Source organism: Tenebrio molitor, chromosome 2 (genome assembly GCF_963966145.1).
Source record: "Tenebrio molitor chromosome 2, icTenMoli1.1, whole genome shotgun sequence".
In the NCBI taxonomy this organism is placed as follows: domain Eukaryota; kingdom Metazoa; phylum Arthropoda; class Insecta; order Coleoptera; family Tenebrionidae; genus Tenebrio; species Tenebrio molitor.
In genome coordinates, this window is record NC_091047.1 from 16034501 (window position 1) to 16061078 (window position 26578).

Consider the following 26578-nt stretch of genomic DNA (forward strand, 5'->3'; position numbering starts at 1 on the left):
GAAAAAAGTCAGTGTTGTCATTTAAAAAAAAATGGTGATGACGTGATAACTCAAAAATGGATGACGTCATGAACAAGTGAAGCAACTTAAAATAAGCACCATGAGAAATAAAAATCGACCTGTTTCAGCGTTTTTGACAAATGTCATTAGTTTTGAAATTACTGAATTTATTCCATAAGTGGTTTCCACACTGTATATTAATACGTGAAGGAAAACCTTTGTACTATGGCGGACAATAAATTTAGGCCAGCCTGTCATTGAGTTGACATCAAAATGTGAAGCTGGCATTATGTTCAACTAACCCCATTTTCGATTTTCGTCATTCTTGTCATCGTGACAGCGATAATCAAAATTAAAATTGGGAAAAGAAGCGTGCACCAGAGAGAAGTGCTACTACAAATCAGTTATGCTAGTGCGTCATGATCTGTAAGTTACGAAAAAGGCAAAGGAAACGCCAAACAGCTTGAAAACCTTCAGTTTGAGAAACTGACACATCAGTCGTAATGACAATAAATGGTCGCTTGCATTGACTTTTTTGAAATGTCAGAACTTTGCCTGCCTAAATTTATTGTCCGCCATAGTACCCCTTTTTAAGCAAATTGCGCGCACGGAGGAGTGTGAGATTTGGCATAGTTAAAGTTTATGTGGAGAAGGAGTGCAGAAAAATAAAATTAAATTAAAATATACAGAGTGTCCCCCAAAAAAGAGACAAATCCATAGCTCCCTTATTTATCGGAGGATTTTAATTATCTATACACCAAAATAAATGGTTGTGAATAAGCTACAAAATGGCGTACTAAATTCACGTAAACCCAAATTGCTTCAAGGTTAAACTGTCAAAATATTTTTTTCAAATACGGACACATACTTTTTTTAGTAATTCTGATTTTTAGTCTGAAAACAATAATGTATGACATGTGTAACCTCATATAAGAAAAAAATTTAAAAAAATAACACTACATTTTGAAACAAATGACGAGCACCAAGCGAGAAGCTATCAAAATTCATTGCGTTACAATGTAATAAATTAACCAAATTAAGTTAGTTGAAAAAACAAATTACAGATATGTAATAACATTTGGGATTGCACGTACAGAGCACAGTTTAAGCATCGACGATAGTAGCATTTTTTAACTTTTTTTTGTATTTTGGGTAGGCAAGTGTACACTTGTGATACACTATTCTCTTTAGAATAAAAATCTCTATCAGAGGTGTTAAAAAAATTATCTGCTTGCATTTGAAAAAAATTTTTTTGACAGTTTAGCCCTGAAGCCCTTGAAGGACCTATATGTGAATTTATTAGGGCATTTTGTAGCCTATTTAGAGCCATTTAATTTGGTGTATAAATAATTAAAATCCTCCGATAAATAAAGGAGTTATGGGACACTCCAAGAGGAAGTTTACTTAGATTATTCATAAAAAAAAACTCTTCGGAGTGAAATACAAAATTCTTTGACTATTAGTGGTTTGCCACCACATAAGTTAGTATTGAACGTTAATTGCACGTTTTACTGATCCGAAACTTAAATACAAAGGAAGCATTAGTCTATGGAACAACAACACGCATCAAGTTTATGTATCGCAATGCTATTGATTGCGAAGTTTTAACTGGAACCGAACGCAATAAGAGAATTTTGATTCCACGTACCTATAAATTTAACATATTCAGGTACTATTTTACCATTTAATTAATTTAATTTTTCAAAGAAGTCAATTTCCAATTATAGCTGCATTTGTGATGACAATAAATAAGTCTCAAAACCAAACATTCGAAAAAATTGGAATTTTATTGAGGCAACCAGTTTTCAATTGTACGTCGCAGCAAGTAGAGTTCGATCATTCAATGATTTGAAATTTTATATTTCCGAAATAACGGCCACGAGCATTTAGCAAACGATGAAATTTTATTTTAAGTTCAATGGACAACATTATTTTTTTAACCGCCCGGTTTTTTTGTTTCAATAAAAAATATAGGTATAAAAAATACGAAACACGTTATTTTAGGGAAAACGGACATGAAATTACTATTTGGAAATGCTGGACTTCCAGCATTCTGAACGATTGTGATCAGGTTTGCAATTATTTTCTTCATTACTTAATGAAGAAAATAATTGCAAACCTGATCACAATCGTTCTGAATTATTATGCCAATGGCTAGGAAAAGGCAAATAATGAAAATCTTTTTTATATTTAAAATAAATGAGATCAAAGCTGCACCTTTTGAGCCCCCATATCTTCAAATTTAAGAGGTATAGAACTTTTTTATTATTTTTCTCATTATTTTCTAACATGAGTTGACATTGCCCCATTGAGTTGTTCCGCGAATTTTGGGGCACCCAGTATAATTTGAAAAAGATAGGCAAATTAACTGTGTAGCCTTGGCGAAACCTGGCCAATATAACAATAAAAAAAACCTAAGAAAATTTAAAAAAACGCGTTATTGTTTTTTAAATATGGCATAGCCAAACTATACCTCATTTTTCCTATGGTTCGTATTTTTCAAATAACTCGAAAATTAGTGCATAATAACGTATTTGTAAACGCTCGCAGCTGACGTAATAGAACAAAATTCAAAAAAAATTATATGCGATAATTTATTATAGAGGCATACTCTTTGATAAAAAAAAAACCTCAGTAACGTTCAAACTTAAAAATTTAATGAAAACGGTCGAATTTCGACCGCTGGGTGACAAAATTCAAAAAAAAATTATATGCGATAATTTATTATAGAGGCATACTCTTTGATAAAAAAAAACCTCAGTAACGTTCAAACTTAAAAATTTAATGAAAACGGTCGAATTTCGACCGCTGGGTGACCTCTAGTTCAAATTATTATCTATCATTTCCAACAAATCAAAGAAAATATGTAGTCTGATTTGGAATCCGAGGATGACATAGTTTAACCATCTTTTACAGTTTTACACCATGTTGAAGTTTATTATTTATTGTTGATGTTTCACGAAATATAAATTTTCTTTTACCATAACCTCAATTTCTTGTTTGACATTTTTTAAACTAGGATTTGCTTATACTCTGAATATTGGTTATGGATTTGTGTGTACAATCTGCATCAACATATTAATGACACTTACAACACGGATGTCGTTGAAAACAACTATATTGCAGTTGTAACAAATGGAGTCATTGATAAAAAAAACTTGTGCCTATTCTTTTCTTTGTGCTATTTAGGTGCTCATTTATATTTTTTTTTTTATTGGTAACCAATTTTGCTCATTTAAAACACGCCTGAGCGTGTATACCTATAAATCACGACCTGCTGTATAATAACCGGCCTGTTCATTTCATTAAAAAAGCATTGCGAAAATGTTTCCGAGAAAGAGCCAATTTTCGCCGATGAGGGCGCCACAGTACGGGTGCTTCTAAAGAATAAAAATGCGGAAAATCTGTTTAGAAATGATTTTAGAGTTAAGATTGAGTACAGTAAGTTCATATTTTCTTTCTAAAACAGTACTGAATACAATTGTATTTTTGTATTTTTGATTTTAAATTCGAATGTCATTTGAACGAGAAAAACTGGATGACAAAAACTTAAGATGAATAATATCCCCAAAAAGCGCCCGTACACTAGCGCTCTGCGGGGATCACTCAAAAATTACACTTTTGAACAGGCCGGTTATAATACAGCAGGTCGTGATATAAATACAGGGTCTCCCAGAACTGGCGGACCAAAATAATACGGTGAATTCATCATCTTCTGGGAATAATAGGAAAAATGTTTAAAAAAATCTATCTTAAATAGTGATTAGGAAAGAAGCAATTTAAACTGACCAATGCTGTTGTTGATGTTAAGTTACCTATTAATTAGTTTTCCTGCTTTATTTGCAACTATGGATACATTTCAAATGATGCATATGCATTGTTGGGTATCCGCATTGTTTGTGCAATGACGGACGTTTTTAGGTTATAGTATTTTTCAGGTTATAGTATTTCTGCTAGGATGTTCCCTACTGGGAAAACGAACTGTGTACTCCTGAGGAGCAACTGTGGCACTCTCATCACACTGTCCATATAAGACAAGCATATCAAAATACTCTGAAGCGGTAAACATTACGCGTTTTTAATGACTTGTCAGAATTGTCAGAAATAATTTATTATGACATAATATTCAATTATAATGTCTTTGCAACAATCAAATTTGTTTCGATAGTTACCAATATAATTTTTTAAGGTAATTTTATATCTACACGCGATTGGTCAATTAAAAACGTTCTTATTTAAAATCCAATGAGGATGGATTTTTTTAAATATTTTTCCTATTATTGCCAGAAGATTTCACCGTATTATTTTGGTCCGCCAGTTCTAGGAGACCCTGTATATAAATCGAACTTTAAAAAACGCTCTTTTCCATGGCAACATCGCACGTTTTCCATGGAAACATCACCAACCCGAGAGGACCGGAGAAACGTGAAGTCTAAATGTTACTCATGTAACATTTAAAAAAAAAAATATCGTAAAGTATTCGTGGATAACTGGTCTTTAAAACACTCGGTATAATACCGGGTGATTTTAAAAGATTGTGACTTATTTTCTTAAGTTGAGAACATTTTTCATAAATTATTTTGGCAAACTTGATATCTTGATCAAAACATTGGCGTACGTACATCATTTTGACATTTTATGTATTAATAAATTGTGCCAAATAGGCGAGGACGCCTATGTTTATGTCAACTATCACATTAAAAAGCAGAATAACCAACAATAATATTACCAACCTATGAAAAAAAGTCACAATCATTTAAAATCACCCGGTATAAATGATTGAAATTTATTTTGTTATGTGGTAACACATTTGAAATCTTTAGTTGGCAACATCGTTGGCATGACACACGTAATTTTTAAAATTAAAACAAACGTCAAAAAAATTTAAATCGACAATGTACGGTCGGTGGACAAATAAAACTGGGACACTTAAAATTTAATCTATGTAAATCAGACCATTGAATTGTCAATATATTTGTCAGTGTCTATATAATATGTCATACCAAAGTTAACCTATTTGTGATAAAGCCGTAATGCAAATTTGTAAATTTTGACTTATGTGATTGTCATTTTTGTCCCAGTTTTATTTGTCCATCGACTGTACTTCGTGACTTAACCTAACCTAAATAGAACTGATTGACAGATGATGCACGAGAAGACTTGCACTACCAACTGCATCAGTGTTGCCAATCCACTATTTTCTTTCAATCATTTTCTAGTCACTCGGTAGAATTTTATTTATTTTGATGTAATTATGATTTCCTATGTTTTATGTTTATGAAATAAAACTGCACATTTTTCAAAGTCTACCCCATTCAATCATTTCTTTATTTGAAAAGGTGTCCATTGAAAATATTACTGTTTGACGTTTGTTGAGTTTACATTACGTCAGCCTATTTGGCAAGTCACGTGGTAAATTTAATAAAGTTATTTTTACTGTAATTCCGTGATTATTTTGTTTTGTTTTTTAAAATACTAATCTAATATCCTACCAGATTTCACTTAAAAATTCCTACTAAAAAGCTCATCAACACCCTAAACTTTTTAGCATGTAAATTCCCATGGCCAGCGTTAAAAAAAGAATTGTATACATAAATTAATAGTTGCCGAACAGAGTGGATTTAATCAAAACCAAAACCAATCTTGCATGAGTAGGTATGTTTAATGATGATTGTATTTACAGTAATACACTGAAGAACAATGATTCTTGGACTTTTGCCCACATACAATCGCTTTAAAACAAAAAACAGAACACAAAAGCAGGAATATGTGTTGCGCCTCACCGTCAAATATCCCTGAGAGAATCAGATCAAAGAGTAAGAATAAGAAATCTTTATGAGGGATGATCAAAATATGTTTGTAATGTTATTAACCTACGACTACATGAAAACTACAGTATCTTGCATAGGGTCTACACTTAGGACTAATATTGCTACACAATAATTATTTTGTAAATACACTAAAAATCACTTAATAAATAAGTAATCTAGGTGGCTTTATATTATATTTAAAAATAATAAAATAACAGTCTTTTGGTAGATATACAAAAAATATATAACACACAACTATGTATCCTCAAATACTGATGCTAAAACATTTATACCTATTTACAAAAGATAAATAAAAAAATCTTCGAAATGATTCAACGCTTGGAACAAAATATTTTTAGCAATGAACTTTTGTAACAATTTGATTTTGATGCAAACTTTAAGCTAATAGAATATAACCAAGTGAATGTACCTATATGTAATTACAAATTGGCATACTTGTAAAATTTAAAAACTGGCCATATAAATGTATGTAGAATTTTATTCTTAATTCCATACGACATAAAAGAAAGACTTCATATTTCTAATTTCTAAATTATAGTTACTGACACTTTTATTTAACAGCAATTAGAATAAATACGGGATACAGAATAGGTAGATAGGTACTGAGTAAAGTATTATGTAAGTTCACGATGCCACCAAATCTTTCTAATATGCTTAGGTACCTTTAATGAATTTACCATTCAATAATTATTATTTTTGTACTTAACATGTGTTATGCAGTGTCATATGGATTTCAATAGTTTTGGATATACAGTTTAGCAGAATGAAATAAGAACAATAGAAATAAAATTTACTAAAACCTTCACAGTATTTTATAAAATTAGTCTGTAAGTGCACGTAAGTTTATCTACAGCACTAGATATCTCACTAAAACACACAAATTTAAAAAAAATAAAATAAAATAAATACTGACAAAATATCAGAAAAGTCTGTTCATTAGAACGTCATAAAACATTCGCAAATATTTCGAATTAGTTTTCGCTTGACGCAGCCTTCAGTTTAAGTCTCTTTATGAAGTTAATGCTGTTCTTCCGCTAGATGGCGAACTCTGTGCGAATAGAACGCCTTGGTACACTATACCATTTAATTCCATACTGACGACTAAAGACGAATTGTCATCGTTACCCGGATCCCCTGTAAATTGAAACGGAATCATTAATCATTCGGACCATTAAATTAGTTAATTTAATGCGAATAATGTCCTTTAATGACAAAAGCTGTCCTGACATGTTTTATTAAAAGTACAAATCATCATCAATTAGGTGAATCGACAATACTTTTTCTTAATGTTAACTTCATTACAAAATCTTGCTTGTATTTTTATTTATGACATTTTTCTCATAGACGACTCACCTCTCCTATCGATTTTTATGTGTGCGGCGGCGGGAGATATTTTACGTTCATTTTCTTCTTTGGAAATTTTTTTCGGTGGAGACGGCGAATCCCTACGTTCTGGTTCGCGTTTAATAGAAGGTTGTGATGCATCAGCCAAATTTAACGCTTCTTTTTGAGGTTCTACTGGAGTTTGGTTGTTGTTATACATATTCCATAATGTTATCCGCGACAATTCCAGTGGATTAAGAGGGGAAGTGGCGTTTGGAGGCGAAATGTCTCCTTGTCTTGGAGGTGTTGCAGTGCGAATTTCCTTATTGAGAAGTTTGACATATTCCATCATTCTCGCTTCGAACTCACTAGGAGCTAGTCCTGGTAAAGGACCACCATTCAGTGGTTGGCCTAAAGGTTGTGGATGACTCGGATGATGGGCACCGTTGTGAAGTCCCATACTTCCACTTATAACCGAATTCATGCGGGCAGCTAACTGTTGCTGTTGTGAAACCAATGACAGGGGTGACATTTGGGATGGGTTAGGAGAACGTTGCATAGAGTCATATTGGGCGTAATTGCCCCGACGACCTTCTCTTCGGTTACCATCAATGGCTGCTTGCAGTTCTGCAGGTGTACTTAATCGACGTTTTTCGCATTCATACGGATACAAATATTTCATGTATCTAAAACAAAATTTAAAAATAATTTAAAGAATAATAACTACGACAATGGAAGTATTCTGACGGCTATGTAAATCAGCAGTCCTAATTTACTTAGTCAAGCATAACCTTTACTAATCTTCAAAAATACTCCACCTTTTACACACTCTTTAGAAAATTGCTCCACCGATTTTAGGAGCTGAATCGGTTTTATTAATTTGCGGTAATCTCTACTTTATGTACCTACTGAGAGTGTATTGAGATGAGTTGAAGTCTCTTTGGTCATTGTTCACTTTAACTACTTCTGGAATTTTCGCGTTTTTTCTGGCTAGACAGCCTCAGGGCGTCCTCCTAGATCGTTTCCCACCATGCAAACCTTGTGCAAATGAATTTTCCTTACCCTTTAGTTATACTAAGACATTGGCGCCACCTTGACGCGACCTTGAAACACAACAAGAAAAGGCATTTGCACAAGGTTTGAATGGTGGGAAACGATCTAGGAGGACGCCCTGAAGCTGTCTAGCCAGAAAAAACGCGAAAATTCCAGAAGTAGTTAAAGTAAACAATTACCGTTTCTTTTTCAAAAATTTCGAAAGACTAGCGCGACCTGTTACATATATTCAGCACAAAGTGGCGCAAATCTGATTAGAAAAGTTTAATTTATATCCCCATCATTTCAGACATTTTGGTACCCCTCTACAACTTTTGTGTTCGTGCAATTCAAAAACACCTTGCATGTGATTTTATAAAATATATATAACTAATAATTATCATTATGTTACTGCTAGGCAGTCAATCCACTTAGTTCCAACAAAATGTTTAATTTTCTTAAGGACTTTAATCTCTGCCTGTACGACGGAAGTGTATTGTAATATGTAGTGATATAATAATAATATATTAAAAAATCTGGATTTAAATAACACATTGGTAGTTGAAATTCAAAACGGTATATTATTATACTCGTCACATCGTGAGGAAGTTCCTTAACATTGACACAGAACATAATATGTACACAACAAAGTCAAAATGCGGAGGCGAGACGCCGGTAATTATGTTGATAAGCACTGCACCATTACTTGATTGTAATATCCGTAATAGTGTATGTACTCCGGCAAAATTGCCGTGCCGCCGGGTGGAGGTGGGATACGAAAATACCCAAATTTAACTTATCTGCCTATATTTTTTAAAACAACATTTCACCTCTGAAACTACTACATATTTATATTTTTAATTTTTTTGATTAATTAAAAAAAGTTTATTAACTGTGGGTTCCTTTTAGCTATTTTATTACTTCGTTTAAATTTAAGTAAGTGAAAACCGTAACAGAAAAATAAATGAAATCTGATTAAATAATCAATTTATTCAAATTTGTACCATTACCTATGTCTTCTAACATACCACAATCAAATGAAAACCTACTCCACGGTGTTATTTATTATTATTTGTTAAAAATAAAATAACAACGTAATGACAACTGGAGATTGTCTTAATAAAAGCAGTCTTGGATTCATTAAAAAATAAAAATATCAATTGGTATCTACTCGTTTGAGAAATATGTTTATTTGGTTGCGTCGCGTCGGGACGGTGTTCGGCCCATTATTACTTGTGAATTCCTGTATTGAACATGTCGTTAATTCAAGTACCGTGCGATCAACAATTATTTAGATCAAAGAAGGCGTTGAAATCTTGGCCGAATGTCGACAAGTATTTCTGGTTGTATACAGGCTGTTTGATAAAAAGCGCCTCAACCCATAACTTTTTTATTTATTACCCGATTTCAATGAACAAAAAAACCAAAGATATGATTTTTCATGAGCTACAAAACATCAATGGAATTTTTTTTTGCGTTATCTTCAATAGCTAACGATAGTCAACTTTTTGTTTTTTTTTTAATGGATACATGTAGTTTTTTAGGCTTAATCTGGTAGAGTTTTTTTTTCTGAATCTAATAATGTATTGAAAGTTATCATTTGGTCCATTGCTAACTGAAAAAAAAAAACAATTTTTTTGTGGTTCAGCTTATTATGAGTGCCGTTAAAAACAATCGAAATATAAAGTGCGGTAAATGTCATCCAAACGTCAGCTTAGAAATTTTCATCTGCTTTTTTAATCTTTTTTTAGGTATGTATTTATAAAATAACAACATTGCCAGTCATGCAGGATAGCATTCATTTGACTTTTATTTTATGTTCGAGCATAATAAAAGTCGTAATTAGTCAAAAACAAAAATTTAATAGAAAAAATAATAATAATAATAATTTTTATAATTATACATGTTTTCCAAGAAAACAATAATAAAACTCTTCAAGATTGCACCTGAAAATTTTCAAACTGACACTTGACATTTGTATTCTAATTGTTTTTCACAGCACACTTGAAAATTTCATAATAAGCTGAACCACAATCAAAAATTGTTTGATTTTTTTTAGTTAATTATCGACCAAATGATAACTTTTAATACATTATTAGATTCAGAAAAAACAACTCTACCCGACTGAGCCTAAAAAACTACATATGTACCTATGTTCATTAAAAAAAAAAAAGTTGACTATCGTCAGCTATTAAAAATACCGCCAAAAAAATATATTTTATGGCTGCTTCGTAGCGCATGAAAAACCATATCTTTGTTTTTTTTTGTTCATTGAAATCGGATAATAAATAAAAAAGTTATGGCTTGAGGCGTTTTTTACCAAACAGCCTGTATACCTACCCGTTTCATGTATGTCCATTCTTCGTTAAGATTAATCTTTTATGTTCTGAAGAAAAACCATTTTTGCGTTAAAATTTGATTCATAGTGACAGTTGTTTGACGTTTATTAGTTGAGTTAGCAAAGATACGAAAAATCTGACACTGTCAAAGTTATAGCCGCCCCTTATCAAAGTATGTAATTGTTGATCGCACTGTATGTACTCGTATATATCAACCATAACACGAGTATGTAATTCAGTAGTATAAATTTGTCAAAAAAAAAATAACGAAAGGCCCCAGCCCTACCCATGATTGGGCTCTACGTATTATGCTGAAAAATGTGACGAATGGTTTGTTGTTTATGCAGACGCTGGCAGTTTTATGAAATTGCCATTGTTAAAGAAGGTTTTATGTGGAGTACGAGACAATGCTGATTATAATGAGGAGGTTGTGTCCCGTTTAATAGCGTTGTACTTGGCATCAAACATATTTAACCAAGTCTGACAGATGACAGCTACACTTACTAGATAAATGATCAGTTCTATATTAAGATCAGGGAATGGTGGCTGACGGATTGCCACATAGAAGAGAGTGAATCATTTTTAATTAATAACGCGTTTGAGAAAAATCAATTATAATCCGTTTTAAAATAAACAAGTTAATTAAATAACTTAAAAATATTTATAAAATTACTGAAATTCTGATGCAGGAGGGGTTCAAATCTCGGTTAATAATAAGTTGCTAACTTTGAAAGTGTTCAGAAATCGTGGTTTCTTGGAACCCATACAGTATATAATGTTTAATCATAAATACCAAGCAATAAGCTCTTGCAACATAAAAAGACAATGAAAAAAATAAAAATATTATTGGAGCTTAACATAAACTGCCAGAAATGTCTAGAGGTGATTTACAACCTAACGTTAATAAAAATTTAAATCATATGCTATAAACTGATATTCAAGAACGGTCAAACATAAAATGCCCTCGTCTCGACCAACAAAAACTAAATCGGTGCTGAAAGAAGTTGTATTCAAAGCAAATTTCATTACTGCACTGTAAAGAATGTTTTTAATAAGATAAAAATAAACTCAACCCAATCAATAATAAATCCGTGTTATTAAATAAATAAAAGAAAAAAAGACCGAATAATAATAAAATTATAATAAGTTCAAAAAACCCACAAAAATGCAGCACTTAGGCAAGCTCTTAATCAGTGCGATATCTAGTTTCAGATTCAGTTCAGTTCAGATTCGATTACTTACTGTGTTCTTAGTGTAAACGCTGCTGATGTTATCGACGACGGCAAGTGTAGTCCCTTTATAATTTCTTGCCACAGCTTCTTGTTGATAACATCGACAAGTCCACCTCGTGCAATCACTAAGTTGTACAACTCATAGAGATCTAGGACAGATTTGGCCATAATGGGCAGTCTATTAATTGGGGTACCTGAAACAATTGTACAAATTACTAAACCAGCTGTTCCACCGGATACAAAGCAGCATAAACATTCAGAAGATGAAAGCTTTCGCGAGTCTAAATTTAAATCGGTTAAGTTACAAACTAAAAAAATTGTCGCTGTAATTAATAACATGTGTTTAAAAAGTAATAAAACCCTGACTGGCCAGATTTACGTCCAATAGACTAAATCTGTTTAATTATTAGCTATGGATTTTGTTTGGCTCTCAACGAACTTACGTTACTAAAACCTGTAAAGCATTAGCTACCCATACCCATCAAGATTTAAGTTAGCAGAGTCTAACATTAACTTGGATAATGATTGATTTGCTTTGTGAATATATAGAATCGTTAATGACGAGAGGAGATCTTTTAATAGCCGATCATCATATGACAGTCTAGTTTTGTTTTTCTGGCTCGCATCTAAAGAATGCCGTGATGATTTATTTAATTTTAGCGTTTGTCCGTAGATTATGATTTCAAATTCTATTTCGGACCCGGTAATTATACTTGATGCGTTCTCAAGACAAATGTTTTCAATCTTAGATACGTCAATCTTCATTAGGTTTACACAACCTCGAAAAATCACTAATTTAAATTAACGTGAAATTTTATATAAGGTGAGATATGTTTGCTTTATTGACTCATCAGATTCTCTCGTCATGTAGCGCTATTTATACTTAAGCATTTTCGTTCCGACCGCATATTATTATTATCATCATCATTATTATTATTATTTTTGCTTAAGTAAGTATGTAATTCATTGCTCAGTTGTGTTTTCAGTATAAACCTTGTAACCCTAGAAGACATACATAATGACAGCTAAGAGATTTTGGGACTTTGCCAGTTTGTTAATAAACTAAATTCACCAGTTGACACAATATGACTGTTCCTAATTTTTTTCTGGAGTAAGATTATAGTAAATCGACCAAAATGTATTCCACTAATTTGACGTGGAACAATTTAGAGTGAGAACCAAAGACTTGAAAAATATCCTCAGTTTCACGCCCACGAAAAATGGAAAATCTGGAAAATAATATAAAAAATAACCTGATGCTATATTAAAAATAGAGATGAAAACTATTAAAAATTGTTTTATCACCTGTTCACAATTTATAAAACAATATAAACGATATGTTTGCAGCGGATATTATACGTCGGTCCTTTAACGTCACGTACCTAATTAAATTAAAAAATATAAATAAAGGTGAATGATTTTTTTATTCTCAACATCGCAACTACGCCAATTTATTTATCACCGTTATCTAGACATAATAAGAACATGATTAAATAACGAGAGTCCTTCGTACAGAGCGCTATCGATACTCCCAGACAAAACATTTAAACAATCCGACCGCTGTCAAAAATTTTTTCTGTTAAATAAAAAAAAAGGAAAACCAAATCTCAACACTTGTTCGTAAATTCGAAAAAAAAAGTAAGTTGCCGAATAGTAGGATCATAGTTTTGTTGCAAAGTTGGTATGTAGTAGAAAAATAGTTATTTTTATATTAAGTGCGTGAAGAAAGTGTTTTTTGTGCATAAAAAGGTCTTTTACGCCGAGACGAAGGTCGAGGCAGTATAAGCCTTTGAATGCACAAAAACATCTCCACGCACGAAATATAAACAATATTTTTTCTATAATTGATTCAAAAAATTGAAATTAAAAATTCAAATTTTTGAAGGAACTCTGAAGTTTCAATGCAGTGACCATGTTGCTAGGTAACTAATAAAAAACAGTGCGTGAAGTGAAAAACAAAAATAGTCGTGTGCGTGAAATCGCATTTCACACACTGTTTTGTATGGTTTCGATCTTACTAACAATGCAAAAAAAAAATACACGTAAAGAATGACCCACTTCATGCACGGATAACTATGCGTGAATTTCAATTTTTTGAATCAATTTATAGAAAAAATTAATATTATACAGGGTGACTTTGAAAGTTGTGCAGATATTTTAACCAGTGGTAGAACTCTACAATATAGGTAACGATTGAGCGAATAATGTCTTATACAAATGTTGATATTTTTCGAGAAAAAGGGAGGCAACAGTTTTTCAAAAAAGTTTGTTGTCATTTAATTCAAAATTAAGTCACTTTGACAAGAACCTCAATTTAAATCACAAATGGCTTTCACCAACCTGGAGAAAAAACTTCATGATGAAACTAAAAAAAAACTTAACGATAATAGTCAAACATAACCTCCAATGACAGCAGAAAAACTTGACATTTTAAGTTGGTCATGTCATACGTCAACACTCTCCACCAAACTTGAATTTTTCAGCGGTTCCCAAACAAACTGATTCCTTTGATTCTCTTGTAACCATTAACATTTGTATGGGGCAAGTTGGGTTGTTTTGCCTTCTTTTAACACGTACTACCTCAGGTTAAAATATTTGCACAACTTTCAAAATCAGACTGTATATTTTGGTTATAAAATATGTATGTATTAATACATTATAGATTATTTAAATATGTTTATAAAATAATTAAAGTTGAGTTTTAAATCTACTTCCATATAGGTACAGAATGAATTATAATGAATGATTCTAATAAGTTTGGAAAAAAAAGTAAAGTATCCTTGACACGAAATAATTCTGCGTAAATGACTTTTGCGAATGAAATCAAAAGAATGGAAATTACCCCATATCCTTGTATTTTTGACGCCTATGAATAGGGAAAATTTGTTCACTTCATTAGAAACCATTGTTACATCAATTCTACAATAAAGTCGTAGGTGCAAGCACACTGCTTTGTAAATGTTTCTATGGAAATGATAGAAAGGAGTAGGTACTGTCACGGTTGTGACTGACGGGCATCTTTTACCTTCGATTTATTACTGTTGCTAACCTACCAGGGTAATCTATTAATCACTTTTAATTCAGCAGCGTACTAGCAATATTGACCAAATTTTCAATCATTTGTATCTCCAAAACGAAAAAACTTCCATAAGAAAATTTTTTGTCTATGTCTTTTTCTCATCACCAATTACCGGCTTTTTTCCAAACTTATTTCAGAATCATCCTGTATAGTAGAATATGAATAAATCCAAAAATTTTCAGAGCTAGTGTACTTGAAGTAACATCGTATGATTTGAAACTGATATTATACAGTGTGGAAACTACATACTTATGGAATAAATTCATATTTGCAAAACTAATGACATTTGTCGAAAACGCTGAAACAGGTCAATTTTTATTTCTCATAATACTTATTTTAAGTTGCTTTACTTGTTCATGACGTCATCAATTTTTGAGCTATGACGTCATCACCAACTCTTTCTTTCCTTTCTGATAAACCTTCCTACTATCCAAATAGTGAATGAAAAAAAATGTACCTTATATGAAAAAAAAAATTGAGAAAATGACAAATTTTACTTCAAAAATTTGATTTAATTTTTAATGTAAAATTTTTAATTGACCTCAAACAAAAACAAACAAACATCTAAGGTTAACAATAAAATTTAATGCAAATGTTGAAATTGTCTCCCGCCAACCGACACTTTGTCCACTGCGCTCAATATTGTCAGGGCTTATTTGTTCCATTTCAGCCGTAAATCTTCTAAATTGTTGGGTCTATTAAAATAAATCTTCTATTGTAAATAAACCCATACAAAAGAATCTTTACGTTAAAAATTAAATTAAATTTTTGAAGTAAAATTTGTTATTTTTCTCAAAAAAATTGTTATGTAAGGTACCAATTTTTTTCATTTATCGTTTAGGTAGTAGGAAGGTCTATCAGAAAGGGAAGAAAAAAGTTGGGGTTATCATTTCAAAAACTTGGTGATGACGTCATAGCTCAAAAATGAATGTGGTCATGAACAAGTGAAGTAACATCATGAGAAATAAAAATTGACCTGTTTCAGCGTTTTAGACAAGTGTCATTAGTTTTGACATTACTGAATTCATTCCATAAGTAGTTTCCACACTGTATATGATAATATGATATCTAGCAGAATAAATAAGATGACAATGTTTGGAACGTGTGGTAAATTATCGTTATTCATTACTTGCATTAATTCATAAATTTTAATTCTGATATTTAACAGAGGAAACATTCCGTTTTAGAAAAATTCAGTACATTATATTTTTACTGGTGGTCAAGCAGTATCAATATATTTTCATGTTCTTATCGAAGTTTGGGTTTACCTTATGGCAGTTTTGATTCATAAATGTCACTACGTGTAAGTTATAGTTTCATATGGCAGTGCGTCTCGCAGCACTTCGCCGTGTTACTTTTACGACCCCCGGTCCGTCGGAATGCACATGAAAGAACAGTTTGTGTTTTATGTATCATTTGTTGCAGTGTGTCGCCGCTCTTTTGCCTGTTTCGATATATAATTTGATCAAAGGCGACTAACATTGTAAACTGCTACACTGCTTGACTTTGACGACTATTTGTTTATACGCTACCCTATCAGATCACCCCCATTAAACTTGTAACGATTCCAAATGTCGATAGGTTTTACTTAATTGGTACTACAAAGGCAGTACTTATGAGACGTGCGGTTTTCAAAGAGGATGGGTATTGAAAGCGGTGTTACTATAAAAGAAGCGATTTGGCTCCACATAAATGTGTTTGTAACGAATTGGCTGTACCTGCGTAAATGTGGTGAGGAGAAGAATAAATGTGACAAAATAACCGGATGAGTGACAAACCATGACTGATTACGCTCACGTGATCAGATTGACTTGGTGACAATAATAAAAATATCCTTAGCGGCAGACAGTATCATTATAAAAATAGTTTATAACCGCTCTAATTTCATTTGGGGTCGGGAACACGTGGTGCCCAAATTTCTTTGTTGCTTTTTACTTGATTTGACATGCACGTCTCGGATATTTATAAATCAAAATCGTTTGCCAGACTTGATACCTCAATTAACGAAGAAAAACAACGAAAATGATGTGTTCATGTTCAACGATAAATAAAAATTAATTAGAGCAATCCACTTTTGTTCAACAATATTCTAAATTCAAGATTGCCGTGTGTTAATTAAACAGTGTTTCTTAAAAACAGTGTACATTGCTTCCTATGTTTCTCCACATTTGTAATAATGAAAATTATTAGTAGGGACACATTGTTAATTAAAAACAAAAAAATAAACAGCAAAGTGGAGAATCGCATTGAAACTTAACTGTATGCAATTACGTTGATTTTGTAGAAATTGTTTGGAATTTCTGGTAGATCACGAAATGATTTTAATATTATAGTTTGCACATTTCTACCGTATTATTATAGGCAATATGCATATCACAGGTAATTTTAGTAATTTCTCCATATTACAAAACGAAGACTACGAAGCACTACATAGAGGATTCTCATGTGGGTTGAATAAATTGAAGGAAATATACCTACCAACTGCCAACCCTAATAATGCTAATGTTTCCGAAAATTTAAGTTAATTTGTATGTGCTCAACACAATCTTCCGAAAATAATTGCCATCAAACAACATCATTACACACACCTATTTAAAATAATTAGTTTATTAAATCGCACCTGCTGGTTAAAGACGAGAACGTATGATTTTAAGTACATACATGTATATGTATTTTATGTTTTCATATTCGGCAATTATCAAACAAATACATTAAATAGAAGAACCAAAATGTACCGCGTGTCCGAGCGAAAAGTTTGGATGCCTTTATTTCTAATATCTTTAACATTACAAATTTAAAATTTTAGGATGAGTAGGCAGATAAGGAGACCTCATTTAGTATAGATATCCAGTTATTATTTCGCCCTCAGCCACCCCCACTTTAAAACTTTAAATTAAATCCTACAATTTTAATGATAATCTAATAATATCTATAATGATTCGAGGACATCTTCTTTAGTCAGCGAAAAAAAAAACAACAAAGTTCGCCTTAATATAAAAAAAAATACAAGTTTTTGTTTAATTATTTAAAAATATATTTAAATATTTTTATATTTGTTGTAATTATGTATGTACTGCTTTTTTAATTTTCACAAAAAAAAATTGGTGTAAAACTATTCTATTATACCCCGTATACGTAATATAAATCTGTAAATGATTGTCTGGTCCAGCTTGCCATGCCTACTTTTTTCTGTCCGCGACTGTATCTCTACATACAGTGTTTACAAAAAAGTTCGCGTAACATCGAAACATTTTTTATGCATTGATTCGCAAAAATTGCAGTGCGATAGTCGCCGCTCTTTGTCCAAAGATGACAAAAGTTACCACGTAACTTCCAGGGCAGACAACATTGGATATTCGTTAAAAACAAAACTCAAAAATTCGACTTGCGTTGAATGTATCGAATATAGGTACTGTAATTAAAAAAAACATGAATTAATTGACGAATCCATTACCAAAAAAATTAATGTCGCTAATGGAATTTGCAACGGAACGAATAATCAAATCGTTGACAATTTCTTGCATGTACTGGAATTTTCACTTTTGTTGAATAAAAAACGGACCGGAAAGGCAATCAGAAAAAAAATTATACCAATTATTTTTCTCATATAGGTACAGAGTGCCGGAAAATTCGCGGAACAACTCAATGGGACAATGTCGACTCAGGTTAGAAAATTATAAGCAAAATAATAAATAAATTCTACTTATTTGAAGATATGGGGGGCTCAAAAGGTGCAGCTTTGATGTCATTTATTTTAAATATTAAAAAATATTTTCACTATTTGTTTTTTTACTAGACAGTGGTATAATAATTCTGAATCATTGTAATCACTGATCATGTTTGCAATAATGATGTATGTATTTACTTCATTATTTGCAGCATTTCCGAGAAGAAATTTTATGTCGGTTTTACCTGAAATAACATATGGCAACATGGCCTTATTGGCGTTGATTGTTCTTTCTTATTTCCATAGACACAAACAGAATTAAATATTTGCAGATTATTGGGAAAAATCGAATGTTTTTAAATGTTCCCACACTAAGGCCTGGTTTATTCACCTTCAAGTAAATTTATCTGCCCAGTAGTTGCTATGATTTAGAATCTGCTATTTATTGGTAGATCCATGTTAATTACCGTTCAAATAAAATTACTTGAAGGTGAATAAACCGGGCCTTAACGTAACAAATAGGCCCATATCTCCTACAAAATTTAATTTAAAAAACATAAAACATTGTTAGCTGTGCAGATTCGTAAAATTTGACATCAACGTTATTCGCTTGGTTAATGAAATTGTGAAAAAACAAATAATTTTTGGCAAAACGTTTATTGTCTGCATAAACACGCAACGGCAAAAGCTTTTTTTATTACATTCGCCATAAATCAGCATCATGTCTATTTTCTCATCGTTCGAATACATTTTAATCGTCGTATTTTAATTTTTCGTAAATGTCAATTCTGACAAATAAAATTATTGGAAGCTAAGCCATCATGGATTCATAACTTCTTTTTAAAACAATACGATATTTAAAATAGCCACGTTAACTTTGGAAATGTATTGTGGGTTGCATTTTCAATTCCGCCGCTCATTATCACTCTTAAAATATCCTGTATATACTGCTACACAATTCTGATTAAGGTTTTAAAATGTGCAAACAAACATTTACTTAAATGTTCACATATTCGTTCAAGAATTAATCGTAGCAATGAGCTTTTCGGTTATCAGATTTTTTTTTTAAATTTCATTATAAAACAAAGTACACGAAGTTGTAAAAATTACTATCAAAACTTTAATCAATAAAAAGTTCAAATTGACACTTTGTAACCGCAAGTTAAAATTTTATTATTAAATAATTTTATACCTACCGTGGACCCACCGCAATTAAACTGCAGCTGTTTTAATTTATTCAGTTTAACGATCCGCGATCAAAAGGCCCGCCATTTTTACAATTTCATTCATTTTCGAAGAAACGTTTGGTTACGGTGGGTCGCACATTGTATTTTATACGACCGTTCTTAGAAGTTAAATTTATTCTCTGGCTTGTTCTAATGTAGACCGCTTGTCTGCAGATCTATTTACAAACATATGTTGCAACAACATTTAAAAAGTGGCGACGAGAGCTGGACCGCGTAAATCCGGCCCGTGCCATGACTAGGACCGGACTTGTGTCAAATTGAAACAATTGGAGACTTCAGTTGCTGCACAAACGCTTAAAAATAGTTTACCCTTCGAGAATTTAAATCGTTCATTTCGTTAAACCGTTGTGCCGCTGTTGCACATAAATCAGAAATTCGATTTAATAGCGTATAAAACTAAATTTGTTTGTAAAAATCCACGATTTCGTTTATAATCAGGACGATACTAAAATTTTTAAGAGTTAATGGCTCGCCGAATTACTGCCACATGTTTTCCAAGCTCTTCGCGTATCTACACCTATTTTTCCAATTTGATCCTAATGCTATAATAAAACGATTATCCCATGTAAATATTAGTGAGGAGATTTTTCAAAACAAACCATGCAAAATAAACTCTGTATGCCTTTGATTTGGCCACATCACAACTGGATTTTTAACTACTATAGAGCTTAATGAGTTTTAAAATTTTGATTTATAAGACACTTAGGTTTATATCGCGGATATTTCTGGATTAATAGCATAAATTAAATGGAAAAGGCGGACCGCAGTTTTGACGCAAATAAATTCTTGACATATACTCAGTAACTATGGCAAGTAATGTCCATCTTAAAAAAGATGAATACAGTTTTGTATTACAAGTAACTATCGGAAAAAGTCCAGTTACTGAGTAGGAAATAATTTTTCAGATTTAAAAACATTGTCATAAAGCTAAGTTTGTGTTTATGTCTTCTACCACTCAAATGTCAATGACACTGTCTCTAGTGCTCTATAGTCAAATTAAGTACAGAATGTGTGATTCAGGAAAATTCCTTCACATGAATCTCAGAGACGAGCGAAATCAGCCTCCCAAATGTCGAATATCTCGATCATCGGGCCTAATGGAAAATTCTGAAGTATAGATTATTTAAAAAAATTAAAGTTACTTTCCTTATATCCATGGAAATAACAAAGAACAGTCAAAAACTACTTTTTGCATTTCGTAATGAAAGTAGCACTTTTTTAAACCAATACATAGTATTTTTTGCATCATTTTATTTCATCTCCTTGAAGGCCCACTTTTTTTATTTTGTATAAATCCTTTTAGGTCAAATTTCTCAACTTACAACGATATGCAAAAAAAATAGCGGATACAACACATTATGCAAGTCTCTTTTATTCACACACAAACTGCAAATTCATGAAAAAAGTATGACTTTCCTAACTACATAGTTGTACAAATAACTATTCTTGGTGCAATGGCAATGTCAGTAATGATATAGAAGTGTCAAAACTTAAAATAGCCAACGTTCAAAATTTTCAACAACATGTATTTAATTTTAATAGATGTATGTCTTAAAACTTCTTCAAACTTCATTTAGATAAGAGTTGTAATACACTCCTGTCTAGAGCCGATAAATACATATCTAATACAAGTACTTAATGTTTCCATATTTGTATTTAGTTTATTTATGGATCTAAATACATCATGTTAAACAAGGGATAAATTATTGTTAAACAGAATAACACTAGTAACTCGTAATTAGAACATGAAATGACAAAAATTCTTCACACGTTACAGTCTGCTTTAGTCCTATTAAATATGGTCTAAACTTTAAACAATTTTATCAAATAAAAGGCAGATTGTATCATTTATTAACAAAGATAAACTTTGCAGACATAGCTGTGCATCAGATTCATTTCAGAAGGATTTAATGAACTTGGTTGTTCGATTATAAAATATCGAATACCAATATAAAAAAATAAATAAATAAATTGGATAACAAGTCACAGGGCTCGCAATTGTAAAATATTCGCTACTTTTTTAATGGAGCGGTTCAAAGTTCTGAGTAGCGAATTAATGTTTCTTTTACACTGTAGATTTAAGTAGGTAGAAATGAGAAACTTTTAAGCAGTTTATGTAGACATAAAAATTCATCTAGAATTGCAGAACATTGTCGTATTTTACTTTCACCTGCTATCGTACTAAGTACTAACAATACATAACACGAATAAGTCAGATTATTACCAACAGTCGTTGTAGGCCCGAGGTGCCTTTTTAATAAAATGTGACGTATGATTAAGAAGAATATTTATCATCGTGCCTGGACAGGTATCCCGATCCCACCCTACACTTTCTTCACCCAATTATCATTTTTATAATGACGTGAAGCTCAATTCATTTAATTTTCACCCGTAGCTACATTATCCTATATTGGGTTAGGTATAATATGGTATTAATATGCATAGATCTCTTACAGATCATTTGTAATCCTATTTTTATATCTATTTTTTATCACGTGATATGGACATGGCGATTTTCTTTTACGTTTACGACATTTTTGATTTATTCACAGATAGTTTTTTTTCTATTGACCGGTCGAGTCTTAAAGTTGTATCAAACTGGACCAGAAAATTACTTGTTGACGTTACACGTAATCTAATGACAAATATATTATCGTGCATATTATACCTACAGCCATTAAAAAGTAATATACGCTCAGCTGTAGGAACAATATAGATGGCCAAAAGTGATGTAATTAGCAATCAAAATTGAACCAGTAATACCTATTTCGAATCACATATTCAGTATTTTACGAAGATCATAATTTACGATACAATTAATAAAGGCACAGTAATTATAGGAAATGTTATCAACATGTCTGGTTGGAGGTGCCATTAGGTACCCCGTTGATCATGTAATTGTCTGCAGAAGGTCGATTAACAAGCTTGTCAACATATTGTTTATGCCCACATAAAGAGTCGATATTTGAAATGTATTGGCACCATAATGCCGTGCTTCCAGATAAATTGATGTAAATTGCCTTCAACTTGATTAATTCTTGTGATAAACGATTCAGAACATTGTGACGCGTAATAACCCCACCGAATAAAAATTATATGCGGCCAGCCAGCAATTAAAAAGTGAACTTTTTGTGGGCGCACCTTTTAATTAATTTTTTTCAACAGGTAGGCATTGTCCAATTTCAAATCAGACATAACCTTTTAACATAATCACCTTACGGAACATAAGGAGTGAATCCTTTTTAATACAAAAATTAAGCAAAGAACGTTAACAATTCATAGTAACCAACCTTAGGCATTCAAAATTATTTTTGAAAATTCTAGTTACATACAACATGAAAAACGTTATTTCCCTAAAAATTCGAATTCTAATTAATTTATTATTTATTTTTGACACGATTATACATGTGAATTTGCAATTTATTGGCGATTGGTATTTATTACGTCGAACAAAAAGAAAAAATAAAGACAAGTAAAAGCATTGAAATAAAAACAAAATGCGGGCGCGGTAAGAAGTCTCTACATGTAATAATGAAGCAAATAAAAGGAAACATAATAAGAGTCTGAATACCATAACCTCAAAATAATAATTTGCAAAACGTGCTCAAGCAGATGTGGTGTAGGTGCGCGTATGAACGGACAATTACATTCAATTACAATGTATAAGATTTCACAGTTATATACAAGTTGGCTGTGGAGCAAAGCGCAATTGTTTCAGGCGAGGTGACCGAGCTTGTACGCCGCCATTGCGAGCACACAGAAAAAGAACAGAAGACCGTCGATCCATGTCACACTATTGCAAAATGCGTAGACGAGCGAATGTCACGTACAACAAAAGGAAAAAAGACGATTGATTAGCTATTGACTGATTTGTTTGTAAATTTAGATCGAAAACAATTAATACGAGTATTTTACTGAGGAGACTAGAATGTTACAGAGTGCAGCCGTTTTGTTCAATTTTTTGTTAAATACTTCAGCAGTTTCAGTAAATAACAGCAGTGGTTAAAGCTGATACAGCAAGATCGGCGGTTTATGCACACATTTGGCGCCTCCACGCGTCGTGCCATAAGACGCCGGCGTCATATGATTTCCAGTAGGTATAGTCTATTTTTTAATCAAAGAACCACAACACCGCAATTTACACCCAAAATAGAGCTGACAACATTGTACACTTTTGACATAGGGTGAAAAATCTCATCATAAAAGATTGAGGTTATTAGAGATATTAGTAGCGCAGCATGTTAATAAAGTTAATAACAACTAATAACAACTCATTTAAGAGTTTAATAAATTTCTTACTTTGCGAGGCATTTTTAATAACACATTCAAATTTTAGCTGCGAGTTTGCGTACTTTCAAGGACATTAAAAATGACAGATGTTGGCTGGTATAGCCAATAGACATCATTAAATTCCCTAAATTTAGTAAAATTTTATATTTACAAACCTAAATCAACAGGTTGTGGTTCTTTGATTAAAAAATAGACTGTACCTTATCTGTACTGTTTGATCAAACTATATACCTACTCGTGGCATTTGCCACCATTTTTCTTTTATTAAACGCCAATATTAGTAGTATAATAGTAGTTGACGAATTCGTGTGTAAATTGGGTTTTTTTGGCACGAGTTGAATACGTTTTTTTGTTCGACAAACCCCTTAAAGGCTCCAAATCGCTTAAAATCTTTAAAATTAGCTTGACGTTTGGTTTTGACAAGTCGAACAAAAAAAAACATGAACCTAATTCTTCAGTTCATTTATTTGTACCTGTGTATTTTTAATAAATCTCAGTAAATTTTCATTTTAGTTATAAAAATAAAAACATGTATTTTTATTAAATTACGTAGTGTATTTTGTGTGTATATTTATAAATGCGTAAATTTGTATGTATTTAATTTAAAATGTTCGATGCTTGGTCGTTACGAAACCCCACAGATTTGATTTTTTAAACCGTTGTTTGATAAAAATATGAGGTGTTTCTTTCGAAAAAGCGGCTTTGGTAGGAGATTGGTAGTTTTGAACAGAGAAAAGATTTTTGAATTTGTGAGCAAATTTAAAATTTTACTTTTCAATAATCTTATAAAAGCAATTGACAGTCAACAACATTGTATTGAATGTGCGGTGCTTCATTTAAAAACAATTTTTTTCTACATATGTAACGAGTGTTTTTTAAATTTGGCGGTCAAGAGTCGATTATGAACGCACCACCGGATTACAACTCTGATTAGCTGTTTAAATTTAACCTCACTTTTTGCGTTGTTTGTGTTTTTAATCTGCAGTTTGAAAAAATCAGTGTTTTTAAGACGAGTGGATCATTCACAATCGACTCTTCAACGACAAATTTAAAAAATCACCCATATATGGTATGTAAGTGTTTATCAAATTAAAGGTGTGCCAATTTTTACGAAAATTATTTATACCTGCTTACAATTTATGTAATTACAAATTCAAATCAATGTGTTGCAAAGTTCATTTGCAAACTTTTTTGAGTACCTATTTTTTTAACGACAATATCGACGATTCTTATGTTACGAGTACATTTTTTGTAACTATGTATGTACATACATGTTCTTCTTTAGTTCCATAAATTTTCAGCTTTAGTTGGTAAAAACATTGCGACTTAATAACAAGACAAGAAATGTACCAAATGAAACTGCATATTTATTTTAGATAACACGTTTCTAGTTCCTGTACTAACTACATAGTAGGTAGGTACTTTAATAAATTTACAAAAAAAAAAAAAATACATTAACTTGTTTCATTTAATCAGTAAGGACCGTTAGTTAGGTGAAGGACCGAAATGTAAAACAATACAACACAATGTAATGCTATTATGTGAAATAATTTTACTAAAATGTGAATAACAGAGAAAAATGTATAATCTCCAGAACAGTTCTACAGTAAAGTAAACAAGTTGCTATGGCGAAATGTAAATACTCCTACAATATTTTATCGGTGATAAAATATTACCTCAGTACTTGTCAGACTAACAAAAAAATTAAGATTTCTTATGGGATACATATTATAAGAATAATAAGTCTTTCATTTTTTACATCACTCGTGTAAAAGCGAAGATTTAAACAGCTGATCTGTGATCCGTTATCCGTATAGAGCGTTCACAATCGAGTCTTCAATGCCAGCCTCTGAGGATAAACTTAATTCAACGCACGATATGTATGTGCAGACAAAAAAATTAATTTCTGTTATGGAAGAAAGTAAAAGATGTACTCGTACAGTATGAGACACTTTTTGCGCTTTTGAAATGTTTATTTAATGATGCTACAAAAATAAGATATACTTTGTAGCATATGATTGTTAATCATAGCAAAATTACATCGTCAATGCGAAAAATAAACAAATTTTAACATCTTTCCAGATCATGAAATCTAATCCAGTTGTAACTTGATTTGATAAATTTCGAATCAAAACCTCTTTATTTGCACTTGACATTGAAGTGTTATTTACGTAAATTAAATATTTACCTGCAGACTATATTATTTGCAAATCAATCTCTTTTTTATTATTTAAAGATCACCGTCCTCTATTATACCTACGTGAGATAAATTAAATGACGAATCCAGGTTATCGACGAACTAATGAATCTGCATTAGAACCCGGGACGTTCCTATAAATTTCATTCTAGTTGCGCACAGGTGTTGTCTGCGAAGTTAACGCCAGCTCAAAAGGCAGCAAGCCGTCGTGGAGTGTTGACTTGAAGTTTATTTACAGTCTGTCACACGCGGTCACTTGCCGTGAGCTCTCCGCAGAGAAACATTACAAACTTGGTACAACATACGTGGCCTTCAGACGTATTTGTCAATGAGGAAAGCAG

At 31.9% G+C, this 26578-nt stretch overlaps 1 protein-coding gene across 3 annotated transcripts in view; it reads right to left on the minus strand.

Moving 5' to 3' along the window:
* Positions 1–5643: 5643 nt before the first annotated feature.
* retn (retained) overlaps positions 5644–26578 on the minus strand; it is a 73258-nt gene continuing 52323 nt past the window's right edge. For all 3 annotated transcript variants that reach the window (XM_069039085.1, XM_069039083.1, XM_069039084.1), the window contains exons 5-7: positions 11768–11951; positions 7185–7840; positions 5644–6965 (exon numbers count right to left, since the gene is read on the minus strand). In XM_069039085.1, the coding sequence (XP_068895186.1) occupies positions 6841–6965; positions 7185–7840; positions 11768–11951 (965 nt within the window). In that variant the 3' untranslated portion in view covers positions 5644–6840. The remainder of the gene's footprint in view (positions 6966–7184; positions 7841–11767; positions 11952–26578) is intronic.